At 48.5% G+C, this 15,747-nt stretch overlaps 1 protein-coding gene across 1 annotated transcript; it reads left to right on the top strand.

The window, feature by feature from the left end:
* The first annotated feature begins 239 nt into the window (after window positions 1-239).
* Window positions 240-14,754, top strand: LOC127203101 (cationic amino acid transporter 3-like). Its single transcript, XM_051161902.1, is given in 12 exon segments — window positions 240-358; window positions 5,651-6,048; window positions 8,131-8,289; window positions 9,240-9,417; window positions 11,128-11,240; window positions 11,393-11,615; window positions 11,782-11,921; window positions 12,016-12,118; window positions 12,247-12,458; window positions 12,610-12,776; window positions 14,298-14,406; window positions 14,565-14,754. Coding segments are annotated over 12 exon segments (2,040 nt in total). The 3' UTR covers window positions 14,684-14,754.
* Window positions 14,755-15,747: the final 993 nt, after the last annotated feature.

The raw sequence follows: 15,747 nt of genomic DNA, 5'->3' as shown, positions 1-15,747 counted from the left end.
CCAAAGCTATCATAGAAAAACCTTGTCTCGAAAAACCAAAAAAAAAAAAAAAAAAAAAAAAAAAAAAAAAAAAAAAAAAGAAACAAAAAAACAAAACAAAACAAAATTTTTTTTTCTTCTCTAGAACTAGGGAAAAGGCTTTGTTTGCTTTAGGACAGATGAGTTGCCCCTCCCCTCTCTCCCTCCCTCCCTCCCTGTCCCCACCCTTCCTACCAGGCACGCTTCCAGTAGCTATTTGAATGTTGTGGCTCCTACCTGCTGTCTTAAAGAACCTTCAGCTTCTGCCCAGCACAGGTCGGGAGCTCAGCATCAGGAAGAAACCCAGCACTCCGGGCTTTCATCCAGTGTCTCTGGTAAGGCCAAGGGGCCGTCTTGAAACAGTGTTTCTCCCCGCTTTGCTGTTGGTGGGTGACAAAGAATTGCATGATAAAGAAAACAACTTTCATTGTGTATGAGTTTGTATATATGTGAGTCCTATAGTGTATACAACCCTGAAGGGCTGAGTTGCAAAATCAGGTTGTTGTCAGACTTGGTGGCAAGTGGCCTTTAGGATTGATCCATCCTACTGGCCCAAGATGGTGTTTTTTTTTTGTTGTTGTTTTTTTGTGTGTGTGTGTTTGTGTTTCGTTTTTGTGGTTTTGAGACAGGGTTTCCCTGTATAGCCTTGTCTGTCCTGGCAGAGTTTCTCTATGCAGCTCCGGCTGGCCTAAATCTTTTAGGCCTGGATGGCCTTGAATTTACAGAGATCTGACTGCCTCTCCCTCAGAGTACTGGGATTAAAGGCTTGTGCCACAACCTCCCCGGCTTTGTTTTTGTTTTTGTTTTGAAACAAGGTCTCACTATGTTGTAGCCCTTAGCTGGCCTGGAACTTCCGGTGTAGACCAGGTGCCTTCCCGGGTTAGAACTCACTGTGTGTGTAGCTCAGCCTGATTTCTGACTTGTGGCATCTTCCTCTTGGGATTCCATGTGTACTCTACCACCCTGTTTGGGTTTTTGTTGTTGTTGTTGTTGTTGTTTTTTTTTTTTCTTTTTTTTACTTTCGTTGGAAAGTTTCTGGTCCTACTTCAAAACCCCGGGGGCCAAGTTTGGAGATAATAAGAAATTCACTTTCCCAAGATGAGTCACAGAAGTTCTGCCCCAAATTTGGGAGGAAGGAATGCTGTGTTGAGAGGCCCATAGGAATCCAAACGGACAAGCCTTTCTGGCTACTCAATCTGTTAGCTTTCTTCCCCTAGGATCCAGGAAACAGTTAAAAGGACCATTGGAAGCAGAGCCTTGGAGGCAGGCAGGAAGGTAAAAAGACGGTCAGGTGCCTGGGAGAATGGCAGCCTCAAATCTGCTCCTGAGCTCAGGGACCTCCCAAGCTTCATCCTATTCTTCATTTGCTTTCTTTGTAGCCTTAAAAAAAAAAAAAAGATCGAGCTAGGTGGTGGTGGCACACGTCCTTAATCCCAGCACTTGGGAGGTAAAGGCAGGCAGATCTCTGTGAGTTCAAGGCCAGCCTGGTCTACAAAGCAAGTCCAAAAAAAAAAAAAAAAAAAAAAAAATCAATCCTTTCACTTACTTATTTTGATTTCTTTTGGTTTTACTAAGACAGAGTCTCAAGTATACACACTAGGAAGGTAGAAAAACCTTTATACTCTGGCTTCAGATCTCTTCTTCTTTTTCTTCTTCTGTGTTTCCAGACAGGGTTTCTCTGTGTAGCCTTGGCTATCTTGGACTAACTTTGTAGACCAGGCTGGCGTCAAACTCACAGCGATCCACCTGCCTCTGCCTCCCTTGTGCTGGAATTAAAGGCATGCACCACCACGCCCGGTGATATCACTTTTTTTTTTTTTCTATCAGCCTCGTGAGTGCAGAGGTTGGTTATAGGCGTGAAGCATTATACTTGTTTAAACGTCTTTTATTCGTTTTAGTTCATTCAGTTTTCTCTTTTCTTTTTACCTTTTTCTTTCTTTCTTTCTTTTTTTTGTTTTTCGAGACAGGGTTTCTCTGTGTGGCCTTGGCTGTCCTGGACTGGCTTTGTAGACCAGGCTGGCCTCGAACTCACAGCGATCCGCCTGCCTCTGCCTCCCAAGTGCTGGGATTAAAGGCGTGCGCCACCACGCCCGGCTCATTCACTTTTCTCAAGACGGGGTCTCAGGCTGTAACCCAGGTTGACCTCAGACTCCTGGTAGCCATTTATGTCAGTCCCTTGAGTCCTGGGATTTCAGTCCTGAGCCACAATGCCAGGCGCAAATTGTCCTTTATAATAAACCAGTCCAGGTTCTGGGGATTTGGCTCAGTTGATAGAGTGCTTGGTTACTATGGAAACCCTGGGGACTACCTAAACCCCGTGGCTCTGCACACAGCTATACATATTCCCAACATGTGGGAGGTGGAGGCAGAAGGAGCACCACACGGTCCAGCCATTTTAACCTACCTTGTTTGAACGCAGTCTGAGCAACATGCGATTCTATCTCAATGAGTAAAACTCAATAATCAAACTGGGCATAGTGCTTCCTTTGTAGCCTTTTAAAAAAAGATCAAGCTGTGGGGCTGGAGAGGTGGCTCAGAGGTTAAGGGCACTGGCTCTTCTTCTGAACGGTCCTGAGTTCAATTCCCAGCAACCACGTGGTGGCTCACAAGCATCTACAATGAGATCTGCTGCCCTCTTCTGGCCTTTAGGCACACATGCAGGCGGAATACTGTATAATAAATAAATCTTTAAATCCCAGCACTTGAGAGGCAGAGGCAGGAGGATCTCTGCTCCTTGGAGGCCAGCCTGCAACCTAGTAAGTTCTAGGAAAGGCAAAGTTTTTCTCAAAAGGCCTGAGACCCTGTCTTGAAAACAAAACAAAACCCTGAAATAATTGATGTAAGGATAGTTTTTGTTGTTGTTTGAGTTCTATGAGGCACTTTAGCTCATTAATAAAATTTGGGGAGTGGGGCTCTGGGGACCTCAATTTGTAGCTGTTTTGTTTTTTGTTTTTTGTCTTTTTTTTCCCCCAGAGCTGAGTACTGAACCCAGGGCCTTGCGCTTGCTAGGCAAGCGCTCTCTACCACTGAGCTCTACGTCTCTTAATACCTGGGGTTGTAGTTAAGTCTAAAGTAGGCCAGTTTTGGGGTTGGAGCCCTTAATTTATGGATTCACTGCTGACTCTAGATAGCCCATGCCAGAACTGGGATTTGATTCATGGGCCTCTAGCTGGTATTTGGCCTTCTGGGGTGACACAGTGAGCTGGACAGGTTGATGTCAACTTGATACAAGCTGAAGTCATCTGAAATGCGGGGCCTCAATTAAAATGTTTTCATAAAAATCAGGCTGGATGCAAGCCTGTAGACTATTTCCTTAATTAGTGATTGATGGGGGGGGGGGGAGTGTGGGGCCAGGGAGCTGTGGGACTGGGAGGGGCACGCCTGAAGGAAGAGTGAGATCCAGGTGTGTCCAAATCATCCGGAGATCCGCAGGCATAGGATCGAATTCCTACCCCCTGCCCTGGGCCTGCAGGTCCTTGCAGGAAGAAGAGATCACATAGCCAGTAGCCATGTTAAACTTCCTTTTTCCTTATAAGGTCATATCCGGAAGCACCTGGAATTCCCTCCTTAAACAGAAATTACCTTCCAACAACACCCCTGCCCTGACCAATGGAACACGGCCACACAAACCTAACCCCATAGACCCTGGCCACCTGCCCGGGGGCATAAATGCCCTTTCCCTCCCCCATCTATAAACGAACCAGTTCTCTTAAGCTGTTCTCGGGTGTGTTCTTTACCCAACCACTCACCACTGACCAAGATCCTGCCTGCACCCATCCGTGCCCAGCTAAGCTTCCCTCTCTCCAATCCAGTGTGAGAAGCGGACCCAAGGTGCAGGCCAGGGCCCAGCCGGTTGTGGGTGGTTTTGCCCCGGGCTAATTATTCTGGGCTCTCTATATGAAAGCAGGCGGAGCAAGCCGGTAAGCAGCACCCCTTAATGGCCTCTTCGGTCAGCTCCTGCCCTGTTCGAGTTCCTGTCCTGATTTCATTCAATGCTGATTTCATTCAGTGCTGTGTAAGCCCAACAAACCCTTTCCTCCCTAACTTTCTATTTTGGTTCATGGCGTTTCATCATGGTAGCAGTATCCCCGATGAAGACGCATGGTTACTTAACACATTCCGGGGTGAGGGGGATAGGGGGTGGGGGTGGGGTCAGAGAGGCCATCCGTGCTGTGAACACAGTAGGGAAAAAAAAAAAGCGATCTTGAGCGTCTACTTTATGTTGTCAGAGGTCGGGCCTGGATGTGTTTGGAGGCTGTGTGAGGTTTCTGTTCTGGCTTTCGTGCCGTAGACGGAAGTTTCAGGAAAGAAGCTGTGTCCTCAAACTGAACATTCTGCATGGTTGACTGATTAGAACCATAGTGATTGTGGGAGGGAGGGCTTGGCACGTTATAGGTCCGGAGCGTCAGTCAGTTTATCTTGGGCTATCTTGAATCCTCCAAGTAGCCATTTCCGGAACAGCTCTCTGTTAGACCAAACATCCGGTGACTTAACAAATAAAAACCTTTAGGAATGGATTAAGTTAGCAAAAGTCCTATTCTCCGCCAACCGGAGGGCTGAATCATCAGATAGCATCTGAGGCCTGTCGCTGAGCCTTCTTGTTGAAGTCTACCCACATAATGTCAGTGTATCTAACTTGACTTACAACTTCCTTTGTCCTATAACTACAAAAACTTTAATGAAACTGCATTGGAGTATGGGGTTGGGAGTAACCTTAACCTGTGTCAATGGTCATTCATGTTTTTTTTTTTTTTCTGAGACAGGGTTTCTCTGTGTAGCCTTGGCTGTCCTGGACTTGCTTTGGAGACCAGGCTGGCCTCGAACTCACAGAGACCTGCCTGCCTCTGCCTCCCTGAGCGTTGGGATTAAAGGCGCGTGCCATCACGCCCCACAAGTCACTCATACCTTTTAAAAGATCTTATCTTCAGCTACATGAATGTGCATGCGGCTGCATAGGTGCACGTGAGTGCAGGTCCCTGTGGAGGCCAGGAGTGTTGGAGTCCTTTGGATCTGGAGTTATAGGTGGTTGTGAGTCATTTGAGGGGAGTGCTTGAGCATGAAACTGTTTAACGAAACCAGGGCAGAGGCACAAAGACTTGATCTCAACAGGCCGAGTTTGCCTTATTGGAACAGTGAGTGAGGGGCCTCAACTTTTCTTTGGGAGGAAGGTTGAATACACTTAGAGGGGCTGGGGGACAGGTGTACACATAGCTTTTTGTGTGTGTGTGTGTGGTTTAACTGGAAGCGGGTTGAAATGCTTTTGAAGGAGAGTATTCATGGAATTAACAACTTTGCAGACCAGGCTGGCCTCGAACTCACAGCATCCGCCTGACTCTGCCTCCCACCCCCACCTCACACCCCAGTGCTGGAATTAAAGGTGTGCGCCACCATGCCCGGCCCTTTAATTGATATTTTAATTATGTCTGAGGACATGGCTTCAAGAAGAGTGTTTGCCTTTTTTTGGTTTTTGTTTTTTCTTGAGAAACGGTCTCACTGGGTAGCCCTGACTGTTCTGGAACTCACTGCGTAGACCAGGTTGGTCTGCCTCCTCTGCCTCCTAAGCGCTTGGATTGAAGGCGTATGCCACCGCACTGCATCAGCTCATCATTCTCTATCCCTTGTTTTCCAGCAGAGGTTGGATCCACTAAGCACCTAGCATGCTGTGGAAGAATTTCTACCAGCTCGGCCAGAAGTTGGTACGCCGGCGGCCCCTGGCGGCCGACGAACAGTCCGAGTCTCCCCTGTCTCGGTGTCTGACCACTTTGGACCTGGTGTCCTTGGGTGTGGGCAGTACCCTGGGAGCAGGCGTGTATGTCCTGGCTGGGGAGGTGGCCAGAGAGAAAGCCGGACCGGCCATCATCATCTGTTTCTTAGTTGCTGCTCTATCTTCAGTGCTCTCTGGACTCTGTTATGCGGAGTTTGGAGCCAGGGTGCCGTGTTCGGGTTCCGCCTATCTCTACAGCTATGTCACAGTGGGTCAGCTGCTGGCTTTCATCACCGGCTGGAACCTCATACTCTCCTATGTCATTGGTGAGGAGGTGGGGGACTTAGAATGGGCATGGAGCATGGGGTGGGGGTGGGTGGGGGAAAAGCTTGTTTTACCCTCACTCATAAAAGTGCTGTCACTTGGGTCCAAGGGCTTAGGTGGTGGGGGAACCTCAGATGTCATTCGCCCGCTTTGCTGCTTCCTTAAGGGGTTAAAACCTAGAAGAAATGAGATTTGGTTTTGTTTGGGACAGTCTCACTATGGAGATCAGGCTGGCCTCAACTTTGGAGATGCTCCCAGCTTTGCCTCCTCAGCACTAGGGGTACAGGTGTGACCCACCATGCCTTACAAGAAGACTTCTTGATTTTTATGAATCCAGAATCTCACTGTAGGCCAGCTGTCCTTGAACTTGCTATATAGCAGAAGACAGCCGTAAGTCCTTGATACACATGGGTATACTTTTTTTTTTCTCTCTTTTTGGTGTTTCGAGACAGGGTTTCTCTGTGTTCCCTTGGCTGTCCTGGACTCACTTTGTAGACCAGGCTGGCCTTGAACTCACAACTATCCACCTGCCTCTGCCTCCCGAGTGCTGGGATTAAAGGCATGTGCCACCACTGCCTGGCTACATGGGTATACTTTTTAAGTGTTGGGATTGCAGGCAGGTGCCACCTGGCCTGGCCCCGTTCCCCCTTCCCTTCGTTTCTGTTATTTTGTTTTTTTTAGACAGTGTCTCTCTGTGTTAGCCTTGGCTGTCCTGGACTCTCTTTGTAGACCAGGCTGGCCTCGAACTCACAAAGATCTACCTGCCTCTGCCTCCTGAGTGCTGGGATTATAGGAGTGCACCACCACGCCCGGCGTTCTTTTCTGTTTTTAGGGCTTGTTTTATTTTTAATTATGTGTCTAGGTTTGTACATGCGAGTGCAGGTGTCTACAAAGGCCAGAGGTACTGGGCCCCCTGGAGCAGGAGTTACAAGCCACTTGACGTGTGTACTGGGAACCAATCTTAGGTTCCCATGAAGAAGCAGTATGCACACAGTGGTGACTCAGTCACCTCTCCAGATCCTTCCCCACTTCAGCTTTGAGACAGGGTCTCACTATATAGGCCTGGTTGACCTGGAACTCACTTGGAGCTCACAGAGATCTCATGTTCTTTCTCTCTTTCTCTCTCTTTCTTTCTTCTCTCTTTCTTTCTTCTCTCTTTCTCTCTCTTTCTTTCTTCTCTCTCTCTCTCTCTCTCTGTAGCCCAGGTTGGTCTTGAACTCTCTCTGTTAACTGAGGATGACCTTGAACTCTTAATTTTTTTTTTTTTTTTTTTGAGTGTCAAACACAGGGTTTCTCTGTGTAGCCCTGGCTGTCCAGGAACTCACTCTCTAGACTAGAGTGTCTCTTTCTCCTGAGTGCTGTGATTAAAGGCCTGCAGGCAGGGATGGGAATTCTTTGCATATTTCTCCGCCTCTCCCTCTCCCCTCCCCCACCTCACTGGGTTTCTCTGTGTGGCTCTGGCTGTCCTGGAACTTTCTCTGTAGACCCGGCTGGCTGGCTGGCCTCAAACTCACAGAGATCTATCTGCCTGCCTCTGCCTCCGGACTGCTGGGATTAAAGGTGTGTGTGACCACCGTCTGGCTTCCTTGCATATTTCAGGGAGATTAGATTTACAGGCCTTTCCTCCTTTTGGAGTGTTTGCTCACCTGCTTGCTACATTGCTGAGAAATTCCTAGATCACCGTTTGGTTCTTGCAGTGCCTGGTCTCAGACCTGGGGCCTAGCACACACAAGCGCTAAATGCCCTATCCCAAGGATCTCTTTTGAGATTATATATATTTTTTTTACTTTTTTTTTAATTTTCAAGACAGGGTTTCTCTGTGTTGTCTTGGCTGTCGTGGACTCACTCTGTAGACCCAGGCTAGCCTCGAACTCACAGCGATCCACTTGCCTCTGCCTCCCGAGTGCTGGGATTAAAGGCGTGCGTCACCGCCGCCCGGCTGAGATTATATATCTTGCGCGTGTTTTTCACCCCTGCTCCCCACGACAATGATTGCGATTGGGACTTTTCTCTCTCTCTCTCTTTCTGTATTCTTAGGCTTTTCACTTTCTGTTTGTAAATGGAGGCTCCTCTTCCTCCTGCAGGCGCAGCCAGCGTGGCCCGGGCCTGGAGTGCAGCTTTTGATGGCCTCATAGGGAACCACATCTCCCAAGCCCTGCAGGACACCTTCCCTATGCATGTGCCCGGCTTTCTGGCCAAGTATCCAGACTTCTTTGCGCTTGGTCTGGTGTTGGTCCTCACTGGTAAGACAGGCCGGTGGGTGGGGGGAGGGGCAGTGAACGAGCGTGCGTGCGTGCGTGCGTGCGTGGGAGGGTGGGCTGCTGGTGGAAGATGTGAAATCCCAAGGCACGGGAAGGAGGGCAGAGTGAGGCAAGGGCTTACCCATAATGGAGGCTGTGGGCGCGTGGTAGGATGGTAACAGCATGCTTAGCTTTCAGCCACTGGATGGCTAAGGTACCCTTCTCCAGACTGATACAAACCTCCAACCTTCTGCCGAGATCCTCTGGTGCAGGATTAGCTTTACTTCTGGAATTACATTTATTTATTTATTTAATTTATGTATGTGTGTGTGGGTACATTCATATGGAGCTCACTGGACAAACTGGAAATTGGTTCTCTTTATGATGTGAGGGCCTGGAGACTGAATACAGGTTGCCAGGAGATAAACTGATATCTATTCAGTTTATATGTATGTGTTTTGCCTGCATAGATATAATGTATGTGCACCATGTATGCCTGGTGCCATTGTGCCTGTGAAGGAGGCATCAAAGCTACCATATGGGTTCTGAGGACTGAACCTTGGTCCTTTGCTAGAGCAGCCAATACTCTTAATCGATGAACCATCTCTCTAGCCTGAGATTTTTGGTTTTGAATCATAGTCTTCCTTCTTGTGTGTCTGGGTTGGCCAGACTCCTTTTTTTTTTTTTTTTTTTTTGGCTTTTTGAGACAGGGTTTCTCTGTGTAGCCTTGGCTGTCCTGGACTCGCTTTGTAGACCAGGCTGGCCTCGAACTCACAGTGATCTGCCTGCCTCTGCCTCCCGAGTGCTGGGTTTAAAGGCGTGCGCCACCACGCCTGGCTGCGGGTTGGTCAAATTCTTGACTCTACCACTTGTGTGCTGGTATTACAGGTGTGTGCCGCTGCAGCCATCTAAGGGTTGTTTGTTTGTTTTTTCCTCATTCCCTCTTCCTTCAGGAATCCTGGCCCTGGGAGCTCGAGAGTCAGCCCTGGTCACCAAATTCTTCACAGGAGTGAATCTTCTGGTGTTGTGCTTCGTCTCCCTCTCTGGCTTCATTAATGGGAAGCTACACAACTGGCAGCTCACAGAGGATGACTACAAACTGGCCATGTCAGAGGCCAACAGCACTGACAGGTCAGGGGCCCCATAGGACACAGCTAGCTCAAGCCAGGAATGTGTGGAGAGGACGGGGTCTGGCTAGTGGGACCAAGCGAGGCACTGTGTGCCAACAGAGGGGAACAGTGAAAGTAATGGATAATTCTCTTCAGTGTTTATTTATTAAAGTTTTTGGATTTTCTTTTTTTTTTTTTTTGTTTTTCGAGACAGGGTTTCTCTGTGTAGCCTTGGCTGTCCTGGACTCGCTGTGTAGACCAGGCTGGCCTCGAACTCACAGCGATCCTCCTGCTTCTGCCTCCCGAGTGCTGGGATTAAAGGCGTGCGCCACCACGCCCGGCTAGTTTTTGGATTTTCAAGACAGGGTTTCTCTGTGTAGCCTTGACTATTCTGGACTCACTTTTGTAGACCAGCCTGGCCTGGAACTCAAAGCGATTTGCCTGCCTCTGCCTCCCAAATGCTGGGATTAAAGGCGTACATCACCACTGCCGCCCTGCATCTTAAATTTTTTAAAATTAATTTATTTAGATTACATCTCAATTGTTATCCCCTTGCTTGTCTCCTGTTCCTCCGTCCCTCCCTCTTTCACCCTATTCCCCTCCCCTAGGTCTGTGATGGAACGGGACCTCCTCCCCCACTATATGGTCACTTTTATTATGAGACCTATCTACGCCCCCACCTTGGTTTTTGAGATGGTTTCTCTGTATAGTCCTGGCTGTCTTAGCACTTACTCTGTAGACCAGGTGGCCTCCAACTCAGAGATCCACCTGACTCTGTCTACAGAGTGCCGGGATTAAAGGCGTATGCCACCAGCTCCCCAAGTTTTTTCTTTTATTTTCTTTTTTTAAGGACAGGCCTTACAGCCAGGCAGTGGTGGCATATGCCTTTAATCCCAGCACTCGGGAGGCAGAGGCAGGTGGATCGCTGTGAGTTCGAGGCAAGCCTGGTCTACAAAGCGAGCCCAGGACAGCCAAGGCTATACAGAGAAACCCTGTCTTGAAAAAAGACAGGGCCTTACTATGTAGCTCTAGCTGTCCTGGATCTCCCTGTATAGAACAGGCTGGCCTTGAACTCACAGAGATCCACCGGCCTCTGCCTCTCAAGTGATGGGATTAAAGGCCAGTGCCACTATGCCTGGCGATTGCTAATATTTATTTGGGTATGGGTGATTTTGGCTTCATACATGTGCCTGGTGCTTGTGGATGCCAGAAGAGGACCTTGGATCTCATGTAATTGGAGTTAAGCACGATTGCAAACTACCCTATGGGTGCTAGGGATTGAACCCAGGTCCTCTGGAAGTTTAGCTAGTGCTCTAAACTGCTGAGTCACCTGTTTAGTTCCCTTTAGAGTGTTTTTTTTTTTTTTTGAGTCAGGGTAGCATAGATCCCAGCCCGGCATCTAACCACAGACTGCTGATTCTCTTGCTTCTACCTCCCAAGAGCCAGGATTGTACAATGCACTATGTGATGTTGGGGTCAAGCCCACAACTTTATGTAAGCTAAGCAAGCAGTCTACCAAATGAGCTACATGTTAGCATCCCTTGCCCTGCATCATCACTAGTATCGTTTCCTAAGACATGGTTTTGCTGTGTAGCCCAGGCAGGCTCTGAGGTATGTAGTCAGGGTTGGCTGGGAACCTTCAGCCGCCACTTTCTGAGTGTTGGGATTAAAGGCACACCCCACTACGCCCCGAGTCCCTGCAATGTTTTTCTCATTCCTTCTCTTGACACAGTTTGGGACCTCTGGGCTCTGGAGGGTTCGTGCCTTTCGGTTTGAGTGGAATTCTCCGTGGTGCAGCAACATGTTTCTTCGCCTTCATTGGGTTCGACTGTATTGCTGCTGCAGGTGTGGTGGTTCTTTCGTCCTAGCCAAAGCATAGACATGTAGGGCTGGTGGAGGGATAGCCTGCTTTGGGAGTATAGGAGTGGAAGGGAGAGGTGTGTGTGTGTGGTGGCCTATGAGTGCTTCTTGACTCAAAGTCTGCTCCATCCCTGCAGGGGAAGAGGCCCGCTGTCCCCAGCGCTCCATTCCATTGGGCATTGTGACCTCACTCTTCGTTTGCTTTCTGATGTATTTCGGCGTTTCTTCAGCACTCACCCTCATGATGCCCTACTACCAGATTGATACGGACAGCCCCTTGCCCCAGGCATTTGTCCATGTAGGATGGGGCCCCGCTCGATATGCAGTGGCCGTGGGAACCTTATGTGCTCTCTCATCCAGGTTGGTCTCAAAGGTTTCTGTCATTTGCTGCTGGATTCTCAGCTGTCCCAGCCTTCGAAGTGGAGGGAAGAGAGGGAGGAGAAATGTCTCACATGGCTGAAAGGAGCAGGGCCCTGCCCTATTGTCCCCCTCCAGTTCCCTACTTGTGTTCCTCTTCTTCTTACAGCCTCTTAGGCGCCATGTTCCCTGTGCCTCGGGTGGTCTATTCCATGGCGGAGGATGGGCTCCTGTTCCGGACACTTGCCCGTGTTCATCCTCGAACACACACCCCTATCCTAGCCACCGTCCTTTGTGGAACCATCGCAGGTAGGCGGCCAGCCTTAGCGCCTTCATCAGCGTGGCTGTGTTCACTGGCTCATGCCTCAGTTCCCACAGCAGCCTTTTATTCTTATCTCCTTAGCATTGATGGCTTTCCTTGTTGAGCTCGGTGATCTGGTGGACCTCTCATCCATAGGGACCCTGCTCTCCTATTCCTTGGTGGCCTTCTCTGTTCTGGTCCTCAGGTGAGAGTCTACCATAACCCTTGGCTGAGGGTGATGGGACCATGAGGATGGCCAGGCGCGTATCCTGGCTGCCTGTTGCATCCATGGTGGCAGCTGGTGATGTTCTCATTCTGTCTTGCTCCATTCAGGTACCAGCCAGACCAGAACTTAAGCTCTTATAAGAAGGAGAAATCTGAGAGCGGAGCTGTGGAGATGAAGCCTAGACTTGAACTTTCTTCATCCACGGAGGCTGTCTCTCCAGGAGGGATTCCAGGGATCGCAAGGAGCCTCTACGTCCCCACGGACACCACCCCAACTCCGAGATCTGGCATGATTGTCTATGGATGTGCCTCCCTTCTTGGTGAATACTGGGACTTTCCCCCACCTTGGGCATCTATGTGGAAGCTGACTGCATGGGGTGGATGTCACTAGCAGAGGAGGAGACGCGGTACAGACAGGTTTGGTGGGATGTAGCTCAGGGTCCTGACACACTTCTTCCCACTGTCTTTCAGTCTTCCTCCTGATTCTCCTGTGCCTGATCCTGGCCCAATGGCCCGGGCAGCTCTTCTCTGCAGACCCAGTTTTGATAGCTGTGGTTGTTTTACTGTTGCTTCTCATTGTTGGGGCGGTCATTGTCGTCTGGAGACAGCCTGAGAGTGCCACTCCGCTCCACTTCAAGGTTGGTGACTTAGTCCTCTCAGATAAGCCACCCTAAGCAGGTGGTCGTGCTTGGCTTAAGGGCTAAGTCTTTTTACATTCCCCAGGGAAGGAAGGGGTGTGGAAGTGATAAACCAATAGACAGGCTGGGCATGGTGGTCCTTGTCTTTAGTCCCAGAACTGGGGAGAAAGAAACAGAGGTCGGTAATCTCTTGAGTTTGAGGCCAGCTTGGTCTACATAGAGTGTATTGGGCCAGCAAAGGCTACCCAGTGAAAGTCTGCTTGTCTTAACCAACCATTTCTCGACACACCAATGGGCAGAGCCAGGTATCACAGTGTATTTGTGATTCTCAGAAACTCAGGAGGCTGAGGCAGGAGGATCACACTAAAGGCCAGCATAGGCTGTAGCTACTTCTAGACTATCTCAGGCAATTTGGTGAAATTGTCTCAAAATAAAAATAACACAGGTGGCTGGTCGGGCATGGTGGCGCATATCTGTAATCTCAGCACTTGGGAGGAAGGGGCAGGTAGATCACTGTGAGTTTGAGTCCAGGACAGCCAAGATAACACAGAGAAACCCTGTCTTGAAAAACTGAAGAAACAAAACAACAACATCAACAACAAAACAAACCACAGGCATGCTGGTACATGCCTATACTGTTAATACTAGAGAGTTAGCAGGAGGAGGCTCAAGAGTTCAAGGCTATGCTCAGTGTACATAGTGAGTTTAAGACCAGGCTTAGCTACATGAAAACCTGTCTCAAGGAACCAAAAAAAAAAAAAAAAAAAAAAACAAAACAAAAAACAAAACACCCCACAAAACAACAACAACAACGTGTGCACCTCCCGTGTCTGGGAGATATAACTTAGTGGCAGAACACCTGCCTAATATGCATGTAATTCTGGGTAGAACCCTCAGTACTGAGAAAAAGGCAGGGAGAGGTGGGGATATAGTCAGTGGGTGGAGCCATAGTAGCATCACATAAAACAAGAGGTGCTGTGTGCCTGCAATCCCAGCACAGGGGAGGTGGGGGCCACAAAATCAGTAGTTCAGGGTCCTTCGGAGTTGTAGATTGAGTTCAAGGTCAGCCTGGGATATTTGAGGCCCTTGTCCAAAAAATAAGACATCTGTTGCTGGGTGTGGTGGCACTTTAATCCCTTGGGAGGCAGATGGCAGGTAGATTTCTGAGTTTGAGGTTAGTCTGGTCTATAGAGCAGGTTCCAGATAGCTACAGGGAGACCCTGTCTCAAAACAACAACAACAACAAAACCCAAAACAAACAAACAAAAACCCCAAAACCCAAACAACAACAACAAAACCGAAAACAATGTACCAAAAAAACAACAACAACAAAAAAACCCAAAAAAACCATTTCCTTACAATCTCCTGCCCAGTGTTTCTGCGCTCAGTTTCTGGCACATCCTATAGGGGCTCCAGAATGAACTGCTATTGACCGTGGAGCTCAGTTAGGGCTGGGTCTTCCATGCAGGGCAGAGAGCTCAGGTGCCTGGTGTGCACAGGGACTCACAGATGTGCCCACAGGTTCCAGCGCTGCCCGTGCTTCCTGTCCTGAGCATCTTTGTGAATGTCTACCTGATGATGCAGATGACTTCTGGGACCTGGATTCGCTTTGGGATCTGGATGGTGATTGGTGAGCAGCTCTCTGGGGAGGAGATCCCTGGACCACTGGGTTCTATGCTCTTCTAACTGCTTCCTAGGGCCATGTGGAGAATCCCCCAGCGGGCCTCCAGGTAGAGGAGTGACTATTTCTATCTCACTGTTTCTATTCTTTCTTTTTCCTTTTTTTAGGATTTGCTATCTACTTTGGATATGGGATCCGGCACAGCTTTGAAGAGAATGACCAAGAGCCAACAGCCTCGAGCTCCCAGACTCTCCCTGAACATACTCCCAATGTTGAATTAGCTTAACTGCAGAAACGTGATGCTCTCAGGACCCCATGGGTGTCTGTCTATTGTTCTTTCATTCTTTCTTTCCTTTTTAAAAAAAAAAAAAAATTTTTTTTTTTCCCGGAGACAGTTTCTCTGTGTAGCCTTGGCCGTCCTGGACTCACTCTGTAGACCAGGCTGGCCTCGAACTCACAGTGATCCGCCTGCCTCTGCCTACCAAGTGCTGGGATTAAAGGCGTGCGCCCGGCTCTTTCTTTCCATTTTTTCCCGTGTGTGTGTGTGTGTGTGTGTGTGTGTGTGTGTGTGTGTGTGTGTGTGTGTGCGCGCGCGCGCGCGCGCTGAGGGAGGCAGTACTGGGCATTGAACTTGTGTACCTGAGGTAAATGCTCCACCAGGTTCTGTGGGTGTCTTTGGGTGAAGGAAAAGTTTGAATATTTGTGGGCTGTAGATAGGATCTCATTTCTAGAGCATTGTTATTTGTAAGCATATTCCTTAACTTTTTTCTTTTGTGATGAAGCGGGGACCCATGGTTTTGCACATGCTAGGCAAGTGGCCTACCATGCAGCTGCCTCCCACCTTGAGTTATTTAACTGACCAAAAAAAAAAAAAAATGTCGTCTCCATGAATAACATGTTGCTTATTTATTGTAGAATGGGTATATTGTATTTATATTGTAGATTACTGTATCTGTTTCTTTTTTGTTTGGACAGGGTCAGTCTTGTAGGCCGAGGTCAGACTTGAACTTGAGATCTTTTGAATGTTGCTTATTATTTATGATGTGTCTGTGCCAAAGTGTGTGTCGTGGTCAAGAGACAACTTTGTGGATTCCTTCTCCCTTTCCACCTTTCACGGATTGAACTCAGATCTTTATGTTTTTGTGGCAACCACTTTACTCACTGAGACATCTTGTTGGCTCCTGTATTCCCCCCCAAAACAGTATGATTGCTGAGGATGACCTTGAATTCTTGATTCTATCTCTACTTCCTCAAGTGTTAGTATTACAGGTGTGTATTATGCTCATTTGTTGTTGTTGTTGTTTTTGTTTTTAAAGACAGGGTTTCTTGGTGTAGTTCTGGCTGTCCTAA

Source organism: Acomys russatus, chromosome 19 (assembly GCF_903995435.1).
Source record: "Acomys russatus chromosome 19, mAcoRus1.1, whole genome shotgun sequence".
NCBI lineage: Eukaryota > Metazoa > Chordata > Mammalia > Rodentia > Muridae > Acomys > Acomys russatus.
This window is presented reverse-complemented; position numbering and strand designations above follow the sequence as displayed.